We start from the raw sequence: 20,134 nt of genomic DNA, 5'->3' as shown, positions 1-20,134 counted from the left end.
GCCGTGTTAAATGTAAATAGAGAGAGAATGATTAATTAGTTATTATTAAATCCTTTACAATTTCAAACATTATAAATATTCTCACATCTTTTTACTGACATAAATGTGGTGGTTGAATGTACTTCACTGTTTTTATATTTTATTGATGATTCTGGGCCCTGCTCCATTTCCTGTTTTCTACAGGGTCGATAACCTTTGCTCTCATTTGATTTTTCTCTTTGTTTTTGTCGTGTGGTTCTGTCGGTTTCTTAAAGCTGTAAGATGGAAACAATTTGCTCGTTCTGCTTTGGTTGTGGCTAACCGATTCACACGTCTCTGTGCAGAGAGAACAAACATTAAAACCTCCGCTGCAAACTATAAACAGCATGGAAATACTTAAGTGGTGGGAAATGTCTCAAAAAAAGCTTCAGTACAGTGTCTGTGTGTGTTTGAGTTTTCTGTATTCAATAAATTACTGAGAAGATTCAATAAATTACTGAGAAGATTCAGACAGCAAAGTTTCCTTTGAGGCGACACTGAAGTATTAAACTGAAGTTAAACTTAACACCTTTTATTAAAACAAAATATGATGCAGTGTTAAAGCTTCAAAGAAAGAAGCAAGTAAGGAGACACCAAACACAAGGTATGTAGTTTTTCAGAGATTCACATTGTAAGGATTGTGAATAGACTGCCAGACATCTGGAGAAGAGACAGATATCAGTCAGTATTGATTATCAGAAAGTCCAGGACTTACTTGGGTAATGATGGGAAGATCTGGACAAACAACGAGCCTGTGCCAGTTTGAGCAGGGTATCTGCAGAGTGGGAGAACACGAAGTATACCAAAATAAACCTCTGAGACAGGAAGTACTTAAACCAGGGTGATGACACAGGATCTCCACATTAGATAAGTCTGTCCTAGTGACTTCTGAATAGACTTTTTGCAGTTACAGGAAATAAAAATAGAAGTATGAACTTAACTTACAAACATTCACAAATACTGTTGTTTAAATAGACCCGTTAGCAACTTTAACTAGTTCTTCTCTGTGTTGTGTTCAGATGTTCTTCTGCCACCTGCTGGAGAATATGTTGAGGTGTCTTTATCATTTATAGTGCAGCCCTGACAGCCCTCCACAGACAGTATAACAGCCATAAAATCACATATGACACCAGCAACACACAAAGGTCATGTTGGCAGTATCCAAAATGTGACCTCAATGACCCCCCACAGTCCATACATGTTTAATACCTGGCGGTCCCCATCTGAACTGAGGAGGAGAGAGGCATTTAAGAAAGTTGTTAGGATGAAGGTACTACATTTGTGAACTTTCATAACCATAAACAAATCTGTATGATTACCCTGGAAGTTTAGTTTTATTTGATGACTGTATGTACAACACTCTTGGAAAAGTTAGAGCACTAAAACTTAAGGCTGAACATGAACAAAGACAGGAAATGACCTTGAAACAGATGAAATAGCCAAAGCCAAAGCAAGAACAATGATCTTTGTTTGTACATCCAATATTAACTGGAGGATGGAAAAGAAATGGTGTGTACACTTAGAACCACTGCAGGCACACTGATGCTCTTTAAGACATTAGTCTCAGCCGCTCTTCATCCACTCTATCGGGTCAAATATCAGTCTCTGAGTCTGTGTTTTCAGTAGCTGTTTAACAGAGTTGATTAAAAATGGTTTCATTTTACAAGCTCACAGAGCTTCTTTGTTAGGTAGCAGTTTAAAGTAAATCACATGGCTCCTCCCTCTGTGGGAGGTGTAGCGTGTTACAGACAAAACACGGAATAACCAGGAAATAGAAAGAAAAAAATCCTCTGAGCTGTAAGATCTACTCATTAGCTTTCAACTACGTCTCACAGATAAAGAATCTTTCGTGAAACTAGAATCCTTTAATCATTAGCAGGAGAAAAAGAAGAAAGGATGTCTACTTCAAGATTTACCTTTGTGGCGTGTCTCCTCACCTGTTTCCTGAACTGTTCTACCTGTACAGGTAAGATGTGAGTTGGTTCGCTGAGCTGATGGAAACAAAGAAACATTAAAACTCTAAAAAGGTTCATGTTCTGATTTAGAGTTTTGATGGTGTTGTAGTAGAAAGGACCTGTTTTACTCTGTGAATCTACATTTTACAGTTTCTCTTCTTGAATTTCTCTTTTTTTCACAGTTCATGAAGCAGTTCATTTGGTATCAATGTAAATTATGACATTATCAGAAAACATCAGAATCTAATGTTAAATTGTTCTCAGAGGACTGAAGTTAAAGTTCAGTTAAGATTACAGGTGTTAGTGTTGATCACAGTGAGTGACGCACTGATGTTCATGTAATGGCGGAATTGTTGTGAACTGTTTAATGGCGACGGTGCCAGAATTATTAGTAGTGGATACTACTGTCTGAGCAGAGTTAGTTAAACAAAATAGACTTTTATTTCTATTTTATCAAATAAATATTTAAGTTAGATGCAGTTATGAAACCTTGACTGACCCCAAAAAGGCAAGAAAATAAAGAAAATATGTTTCTTCTTTAATTTCTATTTTAATTTTAAATTAATTTATAATTTTTTAAAAATTCTTTAGGTTTATTTAGTTAGCTGTTGTAATTTGGGACTTTTACTTTTAATTAAAGGGTACTTCAACTTGTAGTGGAATATTTCTCTAGAAATACTAGTGTAGCAGCAAAACACTCACAAAGTCACTACTACACATATCACACTTTACAAGAACCTTAAAATAAAATACACGATGAATTGATGAAGATTTAGCAAACATAAACACAAACAGTACCTTATAAGTACATGCATTTCCAGGGTTATTTCAGTATGAATTGTTGATAAATTGACATTTATAAGAATCCAAAACAGATAATTTGATGTTTGTGCTCTTGTGGGTTGATGTAACTACATCAACTCAGCAGCTTTAGTTGAAGTAATACGTACACTGACCAAATAGAATAAGTCAGTGGACACATAAACAACTGAACTAAATTAAGTCATGTTCTTTATTTTGTTCACTTTTCACTCCGTAACTACAAGTTATTGACAGACACTAAACAGTGTGGCACCATATTTTCATATCAGGGGCTTTTTTAATAATATTATGTAGTAAATGGCACAAACTTTGACCATTTCGATTAACCCATGGAACCAGAGAAAGGTCTTTTATTATATTAAAATATACTAAATATGCAACATAAACATCCACATAAACACATGATTTCCTCAATGATGAACAAAGAGTTAACTGATCACATCGGTAGAGTCACACAAACATCCACAAACCATCTTTGGTTTTCATTATACTACAAGAGTTTAGGACACATAAACTCATTCTCATGAAAGGTGATTTATCCAGAAATGTCCCTAAGGTGCATCAACAACAGATAATCTCCCATTAATGTTTAACATCATCTGTGCTGTGTTATTTCCAAATGATCTGTGGTAAAATGAGTTTGATGTTATTTTCCAAAATTTCTGTATCACTAACTTTTGCTTCCTGTTTATCTTGTTTTTTGGCCTTGAACTAAAAAGAGGTAACAGCAGAATATGGAGAGGATGTCACTCTTCATTGTCACGGTCACAGAGATGCTGACATCGAAAGGTTGGAGTGGATCAAACCTGACCTGAACTCAGATGAATACGTGTTCTTCTTCAGAGAGAATCAAAGATATGACGACTACCAACATCCATCATTTCATGGTCGAGTGACGCTGAGAGATCCAACGATGAAGGACGGAGACGCATCTCTGATTCTGAGGAAAGTCACCAAGAAAGATGCTGGAACATATCAGTGTCATGTTGGAAAGAGAAGCTCACAACACAGTAAGGGATTTGCACCTGAGCTGATGAACACCATCACCCTGAAGGTTGAAGTGTCCAGCACTAGTGAGTCCACAGTTGTTTCATACTTAATCACAGATGAGTTGTAAACATACGTTTTTAATCGGTGCATCACAAATAAACTAACTAACTTTGACCCTTGTTTTTTCCTCTTTATTTCAGAGCACATTCCCATCAAAGCTAAATCTGGAGAAAGGGTCGTTCTGCCATGTCGAGGTTTCAGCAGTTCCCCTGTCACAGGTGTAGAGTGGATCAGACCTGACCTGGAACAAGCAGGTGATGTGTTTTTGTCCCAAGATGGACGATATGTTCCAGACGGCCAGCATCCATATGCTAAGGGCTGGATGGAGCTAAACAACGCTGAGATGAAAGATGGAGACGCGTCTTTGATTCTGAAGAATGCATTGCCTGTTGACAGTGGAACATATCACTGCTATGTCAGCCAGGGTACAAACCGCAAGAAGAGAAACGCTTCTGACCGACCGATCACCATCATCCACCTGACAGTTGAACCACGTAAGTTCAGACTTGAAGCTGCTTCCTGGTTGTTGATGTGAGAGTGAAACATCACAGATCAGATGTTGGTGTTGATGAGACTTTGTAGAAAACAGCTGGTATGAGTGATGGGATCAAAGTGCAGTAGATAATGTCTGACAGGAGTTTGAAGAGGAAATGGATTCTGTTGTGTTCTTCACTCATCACCTACCTGACACCTGCTGACTCACTGCTGCTTCTCATCTGCAGGAAAAAAGGAGGATGGAGGAGACAAGGACGGAGGAGGCCAGGCTTAACATGTTGAATTGTGGTTGGTCTGTTGGTTGTTTTCTTGTCTTTGTTTGTGGTTTATTGAATTTTCAGAAACTCTCTCTTCAAATGTCGAATTCATACCAACTCCTCCTGGTGAAGCAGATCAACATACGGTGATGTAAAGATGTCTCAGGTTTCTTTTATTACTAATCTGTGTCTGCTGTGGTTTCCTCAGTTTCAGTTAATCATGTACGATCAACCCACACTATTATAAGTATCAGTGCTGAACACACAACACTTCTAAAGTATCTGGATATAATTTCATTCTCTTAAAGCTCGATATATTAAACAAGCAGAGGAAGTAGAGTCTTTGCTTGTGCTATTTTCAGCAGCAGATTCATCCATATTTGTCTGACTGTATTATACTGTTATTGTATTAATATTAACAGCTGATGCTAAAACAAGTTGTTATATAGTTGTATGTGATCAGGTGACTCACTCATCAACAAATTCAAATGCGTTCATAGAGACAAGAGCTCTTTTAATATTTACAGACACAAACTGCAGTTAACAAAACTGAATGAAGAAAACATACATGATAAGTTTAACACATATAAAAGTTCTGCCTCATTGAAACTGTGACTGTTGTAAATGTGTCCACTGTATTATTTTTTTAATTGTTTTTGCTGTTGTTGTGTTCATCTTGCACTTTACACTACGTAAATAAAAGTCTTACTAAGATTTTTTGAACTTCATAAATAAATTGAAACATACTGAAGACGTTTCTTTATTTTAAAATCTGTTTTGAAGCCGGACCTATGAACTGTTCACCAGAATCAATCTGAGCTGTTCAACATGTTGATGCAGGTCTTAAATTTTGATCTGAGCTGGAATCAAAAGCTGCTAAAACCATGACACTCTGAACAGGTTTAACTAACGTCTGAACAACAGTCTGTGATAGAAAACACGTAACTGAGGATCAAACCTTAAACCTGGTCACTGGTATCTTATGATTGTGACTCTGTAACTTAGGAATGCAGTAAATCAGTTTGAACTATGCCTGTAGCCAAAGACAATGAAATGAAAAAACACCAACAATTTTACTTTAGTACATATGAAGCTGTTCGTTCATTAAACAGAGAACTTTATATTATAAAGGTCCACTTTATATTTTACACCCTGAAACACTGTCTACACAGTTCTTTGCTTCTGAAACAGTAACAATGATGATGATCAGGAGTTAAAGTAGGTTTTTTGTACCATGAGTCTAGAAGCTGTTCACCAGAACTCGTCTGACCTGTTCAACATGTTGAGTTTTGATCTGATGTGGAATTAAAAACAGCTAAACCACCATCACACCCTGAACAGCGTTGTTTATTTTTAACATGTCATCAACTAACCTGAACCAGACTGGATCCTGCAGAGATCACTGTGTGTGGTGCTGTAGTTACAGATGATATATTTACATCATTGCAGCTGCTGCAACTGATCTGATGCAGTTTTACTGTTTAGACTCCACCTCAGAAGTTATTTAATTAAAATCAACGTTCTATGATCCACATTAGCTCAGACTGTTTGTTACCTGCTGTGATTAAATAAAAACACTGTTATTAATTTCAAATATCAGAGTGATTCAGCTGCTGTTGATGAGAAGTTTCTTTTTTTATTTTCACTGTAAAAGTCACGTGATGCTAGTTGTTGTTGTTGTTTCTCTGTGTTGCCACCATTTTGTCTTCATGTTACAGTTCTTCACTCTGACTGTGTGTCAGGTTTCACCCAGTCAAATGAAAGTGAAAGTATCAGAACACAGGGACTTTCCTTGGTTGTTTTATTGTAGTTTTAAGTTTGCAAAATAATTTCAAAACTAATAGAATAAAAACCAAAGCAGTGTTTTGTTTTGTTTTTGAGACACAGTGAATAAATAGAATTAAGATATAGTCTACACGTCTTCATTTGTTTGTTGTTCACTCTGTTCTGTGTGTTTCATTTTCTCCTTTTGCCTCAGGACAAACTGAGCTGAGTGTTTAATCACACTTCACATCATTTAGAGCTATCAAATAATCCACATAGAAAACTAAACTGAACAAAACTCTGCAGCTTTAAACACATTGAATAAAAAGCAGGAAGTGTTGTGCATCACTACGATGAACAAGGGACAGAGAACAGCAGCACCCATCTTTGAGAAAATTCACCATGTTTGTAATGTTATTTATTTTGAACTATTTAACTTCAGTAACTCACTTTACTCTGTGTGAACACTGTTTTAACTGTGGAAAGCTTTTTATGTAGGGTGGAGGTTTGTGAGTAATAACACCATATTTAATTTACACTGCTGCAGGTTTAGCTCCACATGACAGCAGCCAAATGTCTGGGTGTGTTTCTGTTCCACCAGCATCTGGATGTGAAGCCACATGTTTTACATTTAGTATAAAACATGTTGAGACTAATCGAACGCAAAGTTTATGAACAGACAAACAGATGAAACTGAAAGAGTTTGTTATTTAATGCAGAACTGGAGCAGGACACTTTATCTACTGAACATCACTGTCTCTGTTTACTCTGCAGGGACGATGATGATGATGATGATGGAAATTCTCCTGTGAGATTTAAGATTAAGCTTTATAAATAAAACTATTGAAACCATCATCTGTTGTTGGAGAAACTAAAACTCCTCTGCTGCCCCCTGGCTATAAACTATAAATATTGATCCATTTCTATTAGTCCATTTATTTTACATGTTCTGTATATATATATATATATATATTGAGCTTTTCTCTGTTGATGTTATTGTTTATTGTGTATTTATGTTGGTGTCGATCTTTCCTGGTTGTGGTTTCTTTTCTTTCTGTCTGTGTTGAGAAAAACTGTAATGAGGCAAAACCATTTCCCTCTGGGATTAATAGAGTTCTTTGAATCTTGAATCCTGGTTCTAATGCTTGTAGACTTTACCTGGAAACTCTCATTAGTGGGATGTTTAGCTGGAGGCTGTCGGGGGGAGATAATTCTGTCTGATGTTATGACTTCTGGCTACAGTCACCATTATTGTGCTCGGTAACAGTTTTACATTAGTGCTTCTTCAAATGTGACTAAAACACTGAGCAGAGTGATTAACTGCAGGGAAAAAGGACCATTTGGATTTTGAAATGATTTGATTACACACTATAACTGTTCTAATATTCATGCTGCAGAGTTAATCACTACTGAAACTAGTACTACTGCTACTATCACTGTAACATGTGTGACTTTATAATCCCAGTGGCTCTTTGCTGACATCTGCTGGCTGGAAAAACCTCAGGTCATGAACTTGTTAATAACTACAGGGCTGTTTTTTGACAGGATTTCATGTGATGATGATTCAACCCAGACAGGAGCTGTGTAATGTTTCCAGTACCAGCAGCACTCAGTCAACACGTCCCTGCTTTGGTTTTCATATCTCATGATGAGCGTTATTTTAATTTACATGTTAAAACAGTTAATTAGTTTGGTTTTGATTTCTTGTAAATCACATGACTCCTCCCCCTGTGGGATCCAGGTACCATAGATATAACAGAACAACCAGGAAGTAGAAAAGCAAAATCAAATGATCCTGAGATCTATAAAGTAACTTCCAACTGCAGCTTACACAACGTTTAGTGAACAAACTAAAATCCTTTAATCAACAGAGGAAGAAAAAGAAGAAAGGATGTCTACATCAGGACTGACCTTTGTTGTAGCTCTTCTTGCCTGTTTCCTGAACTGTGCTGCCTCTACAGGTAAGCTGAGAGAGCAAATATAAAATGTACAATAAACTAAGCTAAATAATAAATATAAAGTAAAACACTTAAACTTACTGCTGGTGTTAGAGTGGATCATGATGAGTGACGAAGCCATCATGTACATGATGCTACTCTAAATTTTACTTTGTTGGTTCAATGATGGACGGTATCGATGTGAAGATGTTGTAGAAGCTACTTCAGCTGAAATTTACTTCCATTAAATAACGTTATTTTACTGACTTTATGACGACATATTTTACTACATAATTTTATTTTTATTTTATAATGACAATTATTATTTCTTAGTTTGTTTTTTTTACCTCATTTGAGAGAAAACTTCCACAAACCAGTTCTCAGAAGTTGCTTATCACAGTAAGTGTGAACCAACTTGCACCTGGTAGATTTACGCCACCAAACTTTGAATTTATATCTTCTGTCGTGCTGAATCTGACACATCCTGTTTTTTCCTCATTTGCGAAGTTGGGAACATATATTTCATAGATTAAAGTCAGGTGGTTATGAATAGTTACTACAGTTAATATTATCTTACTGGTTTGTTACCTCAGTGTTTTTTCTGTGCACACTTTGAAATGTAAGTATTGAGTTAATCCCACAAATTGTGACTACTCTGATTAGTGCCTTAGAAAAATTCAGATGGAACCAGAAACAGATCTTTATTATAATAAAAGATTCTAAACCAACTAACCTTTTTTTTTTTTGTTTTTTTTCCTGGAAGCATCTGTGATATCCATTAACAACAGATAAACTGAGGAAATTAAATAATAGAATAAATAAATTATGTAAGGACAAATTCTGAAATGATTTAAACATAACCTGCTGTTATTTCTTTATTGGGTATAAAGGTTAAGTCTATATGTGAAAAGGACTGAAAGAGAGTGAAGACCAGTTAAAATGTTTCTTTAAAAGCCATGAAGGTGTCAGGGTTTCCTGTGCTGTAAACCACCAGTATCACAGTATCAATAATTTCCACTTTCTGACCGATCAGTCTGCTCGCAGGCGGTACAAACTCATTTCTCAATTTTGTCGCTTCCAGAACAAATCACACGTATGATAACTAGAGTCCAGTTCTCCCCTCTGTCTTTAAAATCCACTACCTGCCCAATCACCTCCATCAACGCCACACAATCAGTCTCCAATTAACTACAGGTGCGTTCAGTTTCCCTAGAGAGAATGGTGGTTTAATGCAGGTAAACACGTAAATAAAATCACATGCTCCACACAAATAAACAAAAGATGCAAACAAACAACGAAACACTGATATAAATACACACTAAAACCTTCCTGTAAATAAAGTGTCAATAACAATATAAGAGTAAACATCTCTTCACCCTGTGAAATCTACATAGTTTAGCATCTTTAGCAAATAACAGTTTGAATATTAAATGAACAAATATTTCTGTATCACTAACTTTTTCTTCCTGTTTTTCTCTTGATTTTTTTCTATTCAACTATAAAGAATTAACAGCAGAACCTGGAGAGGATGTCATTCTTCACTGTCAGGGTCCCAGAGATGCTGACATCGAAGTGTTGGAGTGGATCAAACCTGACCTGAACTCAGATGAATACGTGTTCTTATTCAGAGAGAATCAAAGATATGACGACTATCAACATCCATCATTTCATGGTCGAGTGAAGCTGAGAGATCCAACTATGAAGGACGGAGACGCATCTGTGATTCTGAGGAAAGTCACCATGAAAGATGCTGGAACATATCAGTGTTATGTTGGAAAGAGAAGTTCACAGCACAGTAAGGGATCTGCACCTGAGCTGATGAACACAATCACTCTGAAGGTTGAAGAGTCCAGTACTAGTGAGTCCACAGTTGTTTCATACTTAATCACTGACATGTTGTAAAGACATGTTGTAAAGACACTTTTTTAATCATGTCATCACAAACAGACTAACTTTAACTCTTTAATGTTTCCCCCCTTTTTATTTCAGAGCACAATCCCATCAAAGCTGAATCTGGAGAAAGGGTCGTTCTGCCATGTCGAGGTTTCAGCAGTTCCCCTGTCACAGGTGTGAAGTGGATCAGACCTGACCTGGAACAAGCAGGTGATGTCTACTTGTTCCAAGATGGACGATATGTTCCAGACCACCAGCATCCATGTTATAAGAAGTTGGTGAACCTGAAGGACACTGAGATGAAGGACGGAGACGCGTCTTTGATTCTGAAGAATGCAATGCCTGTTGACAGTGGAACATATGAGTGTCGAGTCCTGCAGAGAAGAAGAAATCGCAACAAACGAGCCACTTTCAATCATCCCATCACCATCATCCACCTGACTGTTGAACCAGGTGAGTTAGTGTGTGTGTGTGTGTGTGTGTGTGTGTGTGTGTGTGTGTGTGTGTGTGTGTGTGTGGATCAGAGTTGAAGCTGCTTCCTGGTTGTTGATGTGAGAGTTAAACATCACAGATCAGATGTTGGTGTTGATGAGACTTTGTAGAAAACAGCTGGTATGAGTGATGGGATCAAAGTGCAGTAGATAATGTCTGACAGGAGTTTGAAGAGGAAATGGATTCTGTTGTGTTCTTCACTCATCACCTACCTGACACCTGCTGACTCACTGCTGCTTTTCATCTACAGGTACCAACAAGGATGGAGGAGACAAGGATGGAGGAGACAAGGCTGGAGGAGACCAGGATTGACCTGTAGGACTGGAAGTTGATCTTCTCCATATGAGTTGATGAAGCAGCTCATTTCTGCAGAGTGAAACTCATCAGTCTTTGTGATGATTTATCAACAGCTGATTATTAACTTTTTTTGGTTTGTTGAGCTTATTGTTGTGATTCTTATATATTTACAATAATATATCCTAAATACATAAATCACCAAATAAAACTCTTCAAAAATTCTTTATTCTGTTTGTTTCTTTCTAGAAAAAAAATGTACATGTGTGTTGAACATGTTTTTTATTTTCATTGTGCAGATAAGCGAGGTTTTATTATTATTATTATTATTATTATTATTATTATTATTATTATTATTATTATTATTATTATTATTATTATTATTATTCCGAAGGTAAATCTGTCTGATCTGTGTTTGTAATTAGACTCAGCCCAAAGGGACCATCCTCGGGTGAAATATGAGGCGGTTTGATTTTGTTTCTAACAGCAGCTGCAATGAATTTTTTGTTAAAGGCCATTAAAATATTTATATCCTCAAGAAGAGGAGGTTAGGTCAGGGTGGATGGTGGCACAACAAACCACAGGACTTTGACACAGGAGACTGGAGTTCAGATCCAGAATAAAAAAAACGTCTTTATGTTATTGTTAAAAGTCACTTGAAACCTGTAACCAGCCCAAACACTTTCAGATATTCCAGGTGCCATTTTGGCATCTTTGCTATGTCAAACACCAGCCTCTGTACTTGCAGGAGCTCTTACAACAAACTGTCACTTTGCTCATATGAGAGAGTTGGAACAAACAATCTACAGAGCATTCAACTTAAAGACCTTACTGACAAAATGGAAAAACAAAACACTTTTAGTACAAAGTTTATCTTTTCATGTGCAGAAACACGTTCTCCACAGTCCTTCATCATGTTCAGATTGTTTTTCTGGTACATTTTAAGAGAGGTATTCACATGTGGTTTCCACCCTGAGCTTTGCCAAAACACCACAAGCAAACTGATCAGGACAGTGGATTTTTAATGTCCTGATGACTTCTGTGGTGTCTTCACCCCAAAGAACAGATCAGGATGGCCGACTTTTATCTTCATCTTCAGATCCCCAAGTAATCACAGTTTACTTTAACTCACAGCCTCAATCTACTGTATTTTCTGAACAGTTCAGGACATGCAAACAAACACTAATTACAGTATTATTAGAGTTCCCCCTGCAGACCAACCTATACCGATGAAGAGATAGTTCAGAGTCACCTGATCCATCTCTAACTATAGGCTTTATAAAAAAGGAAAGTTTTAAGTCTAGTCTTAAATGTAGAGAGGGTGTCTGCCTCCAGAACCTGAACTGGGAGCTGGTTCCACAGGAGAGGGGCTTGGTAGCTAAAGGCTCTGCCTCCCATTCTACATTTGGAAACTCTAGGAACCACAAGTAAACCTGCAGTCTGAGAACGTAGAGTTCTGCTTGGAAGATATGGAACTATGAGGTCTTTAAGATAAGATGGAGCCTGATTATTAAGGAATTTATAAGTGAGGAGAAGAATTTTAAATTAAATTCTGGATTTAACAGGGAGCCAATGGAGAGAAGCTAACGTTGGAGAAATATGATCTCTCTTACTAATTCCAGTCAGAACTCTGGCTGCAGCATTTTGGATTAACTGGAGGCTCTTTAATGAGTTACAGTTAAACCATACTCACTGAATCAATTATACAACAACATTTCTATTATTCTAAACACTGAGTTTGAAGATTGACGAAATCAGAAACCTCACAGAGAGTCTTTACCATTCACCTCCACAGGTGAGAACACACTCAGCCTCCCCCATGTTTTTGGCATTCATCCATGATGCACTTACAATAGCATGCACCCACAGTGCTCATTAATGTGAAGTCTAATTTAGGATGAATAAAAATAACCAATGATTGCATCAAACATCTAATAAATGAATCTATCAAGTTTTATTGATGCAGTAATAAACTGATGAATCTCAATTTGTTTCTTAAATTACATCTCTTCTAAGCTGCTCCACCCACGTACTTGCATTGTGCCAGCGCCAGTATTCACAGATTCATATCTGTGAATAGATATGAAGTGGATTATCTTCCCATTTGTAGTAGCAAGTAAAAAGTAGCTATATAAAAACATGATGTGTCAGATTAATGTGAAACATCTGTTATTTGACTGTTAGATGCAGAGTTAATGAACATTAGATAAAAATAAGACAGGTGGCTAATTATAAAGGACAAAGATCAGGAAATCCACAGTGTCACATGCAGCATTTAGAACAGTACATATCATTAAGGATCTTTCTAAAGGTTTGTTCAGTCTAAGCAGCTCTAAGTTCTGTAACTCCACGAAAAGACTGTTTTGAATTTCAAATGTGGAGTCAAAGTGATTCATCTGCTGTTGATGGAGAGCTGATGATGCTTCATTTGCATTGAGGAAGTCATGATGTTAGTTCTTGTTGTTTCTCTCTGTGTTTCCACTATTTTGTTGTCATGTCACTGTAATTTACTCTGGCTGTGTGTCAGGTTCCACCCAGTCGTTCTCAGAGAAACGAAATTAAAAGCATTAGAACGTGGGGACTTTCCTCGGCTGTTTTATTGTAGGTGTGATTATTTTAAAGTCTTTAGTGAGGACACAATAAGAGCAGACTGACCAGAGGAACTATCTGAATGAATCATCTAATTTTAGTTATTTAAGAGATTAAAACAATTTATACTCAACAACTAGCAGTAACTTGTTTAAGACAGATGCCAAGTTGAAAACTAATCTTACTCAAATCAATGTAAAATGATTTATTGGCTATAAATATCTTATTGAGGGCTTGAAGAGTAGTAAACACATGAAAACGCATCTGTGGAGCAAATAGTAGTTCAAAAAGTCTCGGGGATAATCAAAGTGTTTGTCGTGTGAGATGAACCTTTGTGTTTCTTTTTGGTCAGCTGTATCTTTCACCTGGGAACTAAGCTGTGGACGCCATTTTTGCCGAGTCTCTTTCTTAATCGTTCTTTGTTGAATCATGAACATCTTAGAGCACCTTTACTGCCAAACTCTCTCTCCGTGGTTTGATTGTTGAGTAAAGACGGAGGCTGCTGCCCTCTGCCTGATGTTTACTGCACAACAACACTTTCTCTTTTCATCTCAACTAGTGTAAGGTCCAGTCAAAGCTCCTGAATATCTTATTGCCTGTCAACGACCCAAAATGAATTAACTTAATTTTGTTAAACGCACTGTGGCACATAGACTAAGAGGTGCAAACAGAAAGAGAGCAGAGTGAACAACATTTTCAAGACGCAGATTAGCATTTTAATCAGTTATACAGGTTCATTAAGCCTGTATAACCTGACATGTATGTGTATATGTATATGTATATGTATATGTATATACTTTATGTACTTTGAACCGAGATGTTCACCCTGCCAGCAGGTTTGTTGTGTTATGTTTCTAACCAGGTCTTTTGACATTTTATTCTTGGATAAAACTGTGTTAAACATCAAACCTGTGTATGTGCTGTGATTCTGCTTCCAGCACAGATCTCGGCCTAGTGTCAACGTGTTGTACAGCTCAGATCGTTTCTGTTAACGACCTATAGAGAGAAACTGACCATTTTCAATGACACTTTTATTAACAAACAAACCAAAGAGGAAAAAGACAAACATTAGAGTTTCAAAGCACATTTTCTTCTTTAAAACTGCATAAAGTAAAACAATCTAATGTTGCCATAATGAATACAAATAAATCAACTGTGCCTAAAACACTTGAAACTGAAGAAACCATGAGATTTGAAATGTGTTTTCTGTTCAGTCAGAACCACAGCTCTAAGTTAGTGGCTGGAAATGTTTGGCCTTAGGATCAGTCAGTGTGATGGTAAATCTCCTCTTAGTGAACATGTTACTTTGATTAAACATTTGAAACAGTGGGATTACTGTTCATCACACTTCACATAATACTGTCAAACAAGATGTTTTGTTGGCAGTAAACACAAATACTCACTGTAAACTAAATGCCGTTATTTCTGTCTGTTTGATGAAGCTGTATAGGAAATTATACATTTATGGGGTGTTTAAAGTTTTTTTTTTTTCAATAGCAGTTTGGAGCTCTAAAAAGACCGACTGAAGAAATGCAAAAGTCTAAATTAGTCCTTATACTAATTAAAAGAAAATACTTGAATCCACCACGTCCTGCTGTGTGTCCAGTATTGTTGGATCCAGTCTGGTTGTTTCTTCATGTTGAATTATTCTCTGAAGAAGCAGCAGCAGGACTCTCACTGATTCAGGAGGAAACATCTGAGACTTCTTACACCTGAAACATCTGTGTTTCACCTGTTTGTTCACCAGCAGGTGGATTTGAATTCTGCTTTTTGACTTTAAATTTTCTATAGATCACAAAACCACCAACAGCAACAAGAAGCAGGACAACTAGCAGACCGACTATCAGTCCAACATGTCCTCTCTTGTCTCCTCCACCCTCGTCTCCTCCATCCTTGTTGTCTCCTGCAGATGAGAAGCAGCAGTGAGTCAGCAGGTGTCAAGCAGGTGATGAGTGAAGAACACAACAGAATCCATTTCCTCTTCAAACTCCTGTCAGACATTATCTACTGCACTTTGATCCCATCACTCATACCAGCTGTTTTCTACAAAGTCTCATCAACACCAACATCTGATCTGTGATGTTTCACTCTCACATCAACAACCAGGAAGCAGCTTCAACTCTGATCCACACACACACACACACACACACACACACACACACTAACTCACCTGGTTCAACTCTCAGGTTGATGTTGATGAGGTCATGTGTTCCTCCATATCCAACATAACACTCATATGTTCCAGTATCATTGATGTTGACGTTCTTCAGAATCACAGACACGTCTCCGTTCTTCATCTCTGGATCTTTCAGCTCCACTCGACCTCGATAAGATTCATGTTGGTAGTTTTCATAAACCCGTTTCCCTCTGAAGAAGAAGACAAAGCTGTCGGACTTCAGCTCCTCTCTGTTCCACTTCAACACTGTGATATCAGCTTCTGTGAGACTCTGACACTGAAGGACGACGTCATCTCCAGGTTTTGCTCTTATCTCTTTTACACCTGAGGAGAAAAGCGAGAACCAAACATCAATAATGATGTTCAGGACATTTATATTTTAATTAACTAACATTCAAACAGTTCCACAGACTAAACACTGAAATATATTCAAACCTAATGTTTGTCCACATGAAACTCAGTTTACTGTAGATCATCATGATCTAACATAACAGCAAAGAATATTTTTATAAGTTTCAGGTTAATTTATATTAAAAAAAAATACATTCATGTGTATCTGTGTAATTTTCACTTGTACTGTGAAATAAAAAAGGATCAAATGTGCTAAAACTGCTGAGACCATCTGACTGATCCCAACATTGAAATAGTTTCTATACAATGCTGCTGTCAGCTTTTTGGTTTAAATATTCACAATCCATCATAATACAGTTACTCTATTACTATGTTTTGTTTGTTTTTTTATGTATCTAATGATAAGAAAGAAACACAGTTGACTTGATCAACTTCAAGGATATATATTCAAATTATGTTTAATACTTTACAATAAAATACAAACACTGGGAACTGAGAAGAAACAAATATCACCAAAATCTAAAGATGAAAAAGAAGCAATTAAATCAAGTAGTCCAGAGAGGCTCAATTCACTCTGACTTGAACTCATGAAACTGATCTATGAAAGAACTAAATCTTGTTTTTGTTCTTCATAGGGAACAGTGCCCATTAATCACCATTAGTTGAAATGTATCCCAGTCAAAGACTTCTGTAGTTAACTGTAAGATGTTTTAAGACCTTCTTTAAAAACAGCACAATACATAATTTAGCAAATATCATAATAGAAATACTAATTAACCAGGCATAACAATAATTATAACTAATGTCAATACAAAGAAAATGCAAATATCAGTGTATGTTAACAGTTAACAGAAGAAAGCTGGGTTGTGTAACAGTAAGGTCGCCATTACATGAACTCACATTGATGTCACTGTAAACCTGAACTATGACTCCAGGACTCTGTTGTTAGTGTTCAGAAAACCACCTTATGTATGAAGACGATTCTGTTCTCTCTCTCCCAACTCAAACATGTTTTAATTTTTATTGACATCAACTATTTACGACAAGGAATTGAACCAACATGTCCGACATTTTGACTGACTGAACAACATTTTCCACTACAGTGACCTCGTGACCTAAAACAACAACCTGCACCTTTTACAACCTGAACAGCATGAAAAAAAACCTGTCCAACAATTAAAGTAGGATCCAATGTTTTCAGGAACCAGTCAAACTCGAGCTCGTGCAGTTTACCTTCAGAGGCAGCGAAGCACAGGGAACTCCCAAGAAGACAAAACAATGAGACCAACTTTGCATCAAACATCTTTCCTTTAACTCTGCTACTAACGAAGATAATGTTGATAGTTTCAATTCTAAGCCAACGTTAACTGAGCAAAACTGTTGAGAATTAAGAATGAATGGACTTCAATAGTCCATGCTGCGTACGAATAAGTGTCGCACACAGTTGACGTCAGATTGTAGTCACGTGACTTCCATGAAAATTCTGCCATCTTAATTATCCCAGCTGTGACCTAACTCCAGTAGGGGTCCACAGGCAAGACCTCCTTACACTGACCCTGCCTTTGTCTTGGACCCTGTGAGTTGCTTTAGATAAAAAGTGTCTGCAAAACAACTAAATGTAAATGTAAAGTCTACCTCAGTATCTCATCATAGATATCAGCTTAAAATCTGTGTTAACACACTCTCATACTCACTGGAGGATGAAATAATGAATGTCTCAAGTCGTCCTCAGGTAAAACAGTGAAGGGGTCCTTTTCCTGCAGGTTTCCCATGGTACAAAAGGTGGTTGGTGAGTTTCTCCTACTGTCTCCATTAGAGATGTGTTGCTTGAATGACAAACGAACTCTGATTGCTTGGTGATGTACTGTCCTTTACCAACGAATCACTGCTGCACTGGGTGTATCCCTGACAAACCTGCTGCACCTGCTGCACCTGCTGCACCTCTCCTCAACACAATGAAAAGCAGCTGAACTCCTTCCACTTCTGAAGCTATAGATCACTTCCCAATCTTTCTGTTTAAGTAACATTTTAGAAACATTGGTGTATAGATGATGAAATCGTTTTCTTTATAACTGTGAATTTATGAGAGATTGTAATTTCTTTATAACTAACAAGTTTAGTTAGTCTGGTATCTCGTCCTCCACAGCCTGACGCCAACATGACCAACAACAAACTCGAACCTGGTGAAAGTTCAGGTAGAGACAAGCTCCGAGTTATGAGTCAGTATCTGTGAGCATCTAAACGACACCTGGGACCTGTTCTTAGTAATTCTGATTAGATTGTAAAAATAATATGGAACAAATTCACTTTAATAAAGTACAAGTACCTCAGGACTGTACTTAAGTACAGTACAGGAAATGTACTCACTTACAAACTGCAAAAAGATGAGTTTCTAAAAAATACAGTTCACGTGCATGAATCAAACTTTTCAGATTTCTGCAGAAACCTGAACTGAACGTCTACATTTATGTTAAGTGTAGAAAACATTTAGTATTTCATCAGTGACTCAGTTTGAAAGATGCTCAGAGAGTTCACTGCCCAGTGGAAACAATGTGGGACATTTTGAAGCATCTAAAGTAGTTGAGTATACAATTTAAAGTTGTGCTTTTACTGTTAGAATTCGAGAGATAAGCATCAGACAAAATTATAAATAAACAATGATATTTATTCTTTTTTTTCTTCAAAATCGTTGAAGCCTTATTAAATTAGAGCTTCAGAGGTTTTCAGGTGCACTCTGTGTAATATACACTTTGTTAGAGTGTGTTACAGCATTTGTTTTTTTTTTTCATGATAGTAATGATAGTAAACATGAGTTCCTTTGTCTTTAACATGAATCTAGAAGCTGTTTACTGGACCTTGTTCGACCTGTTCATCATGATGCAGCTTTGATTTAAGTGGAAATGAAAAACAGTCAAACCACCACACACACCCTGAACAGTGTTGTTGATTCATTTCACAGTTATGATTCTTTCTTTATTTAAGTCTCATTGTTCAGTGGTGCTGAGTGTGTGAACGTAAAACATCATTTGAACACACTGCTGAGTGACTCTGGGTTTAGATACAGTCAGCACTGAGGACAGATCATCAACCAGAGCTGCTGCATCATCATCACCACCTTCGATGAAAATTAAATCTAACGTGAAGAGAACCCACACAGACATGGGGAGAACATGTAAACTCCACCCAGAAGGAGGTTAGGGTTTAGGGTCTAGGGTTAGGGTTAACACCGAGCCGACAGACCACAGTTTGATGAAAGGCTTGCACGATTAACACTTGACACAAGTGTATTTGGAATCCAGCGTCATTAAAATTTAAAGATATGCTGGATTATAACTCCCAGCAAACAGAAGACATAATTAAACATCATTCACTGTTACGCACCCGGTGAGGTGGCGCTGTTCTCACATGTTTTCACGTAACCTGAATCACTAAACGCTGATCAGCACAAACTCTGTGTTTTCCAGATACAACGATCTCTGCTGACTCAAGATTAGAGTCGTCTATTACAAAAGGTCCCATGTTCTCCATTGTTGTAAAGTATTGGAGCTAAATACCATCAAATAAACACACTGAGTCATCCATGACTTAAACCAATGAATTAACTTTGTCAGTAAGTTTTACAAACCACCAGAGGTCAGTGTGTTACTGAGGTGAAGCCAGTGACATCTGCTGGTTTTAAATCATGATTCCCACACATTGACTTGAAGGCTCCGGTGGACCTGGTCTTCGAGGGCCGCTGTGCTGCTTGATTTCCCTGCACCCCCACTCTGCACACTGATCACCTGGATCAGGTGTGTTGACTCAGCCAGAAGCTGGAAGAGTCTAATTCAGTCTCCCTCCACTCCACCCTCATCTGAGATGGTATCTTCCAGCTTCTGACTGAGTAAACACACCCGACCCAGGTAACCAGCACTGGGTGGGACAGGGACAGATGGAAAACAGGCAGGACAGTGGTCCTTGAAGACAGGGATTGTCCCGTCCAGCCACACATGTAATGTTGTAATCAAATATAATAATTTAACATTGTAAAGAGTCATGAAA

The 20,134-nt window shown here is 37.3% G+C and overlaps 2 protein-coding genes across 3 annotated transcripts; one reads left to right on the top strand and one right to left on the bottom strand.

The window, feature by feature from the left end:
• Nucleotides 1–1,780: 1,780 nt before the first annotated feature.
• Nucleotides 1,781–11,204, top strand: LOC113168369 (coxsackievirus and adenovirus receptor-like). Of its 2 annotated transcripts, none has more exons than XM_033326689.1 (4): nt 1,781–1,984; nt 3,515–3,868; nt 3,986–4,339; nt 10,934–11,204. In XM_033326689.1, exons 1-4 carry the CDS (start codon nt 1,915–1,917, stop codon nt 10,993–10,995), a joined length of 840 nt encoding a protein of 279 aa, XP_033182580.1. In that variant the 5' UTR covers nt 1,781–1,914; the 3' UTR covers nt 10,996–11,204. The 2 variants fall into 2 exon arrangements, with proteins under 2 accessions (XP_033182580.1, XP_026225170.1); XM_026369385.2 differs by lacking the exon at nt 10,934–11,204 and adding an exon at nt 4,568–5,926.
• Nucleotides 11,205–14,608: 3,404 nt separating this feature from the next.
• LOC113168382 (coxsackievirus and adenovirus receptor homolog) lies at nt 14,609–17,440 on the bottom strand. The gene is made up of 3 exons (XM_026369417.2): nt 17,327–17,440; nt 15,737–16,066; nt 14,609–15,469 (listed from the first exon to the last, which is right to left on the bottom strand). Exons 1-3 carry the CDS (start codon nt 17,394–17,396, stop codon nt 15,273–15,275), a joined length of 597 nt encoding a protein of 198 aa, XP_026225202.1. The 5' UTR covers nt 17,397–17,440; the 3' UTR covers nt 14,609–15,272.
• Nucleotides 17,441–20,134: the final 2,694 nt, after the last annotated feature.

This window comes from Anabas testudineus, chromosome 18 (genome assembly GCF_900324465.2).
Source record: "Anabas testudineus chromosome 18, fAnaTes1.2, whole genome shotgun sequence".
In the NCBI taxonomy this organism is placed as follows: domain Eukaryota; kingdom Metazoa; phylum Chordata; class Actinopteri; order Anabantiformes; family Anabantidae; genus Anabas; species Anabas testudineus.
Note: the sequence above shows the minus strand (reverse complement) of the source record. Positions and strands in the feature narration are given on the sequence as shown.

Excerpts from the sequence above, each read along its gene's own strand:
- LOC113168382 (XM_026369417.2), bottom strand. The coding sequence starts at position 17,396 with ATGTTTGATGCAAAGTTGGTCTCATTGTTTTGTCTTCTTGGGAGTTCC. Across the intron at positions 16,067-17,326 it reads GTGCTTCGCTGCCTCTGAAG|GTGTAAAAGAGATAAGAGCA; the intron begins GTAAACTGCACG and ends TTTTCTCCTCAG. Across the intron at positions 15,470-15,736 it reads CAACCTGAGAGTTGAACCAG|GAGACAACAAGGATGGAGGA; the intron begins GTGAGTTAGTGT and ends TCTCATCTGCAG.
- LOC113168369 (XM_033326689.1), top strand. The coding sequence starts at position 1,915 with ATGTCTACTTCAAGATTTACCTTTGTGGCGTGTCTCCTCACCTGTTTC. Across the intron at positions 1,985-3,514 it reads GAACTGTTCTACCTGTACAG|AGGTAACAGCAGAATATGGA; the intron begins GTAAGATGTGAG and ends TGAACTAAAAAG. Across the intron at positions 4,340-10,933 it reads CCACCTGACAGTTGAACCAC|GTACCAACAAGGATGGAGGA; the intron begins GTAAGTTCAGAC and ends TTTCATCTACAG.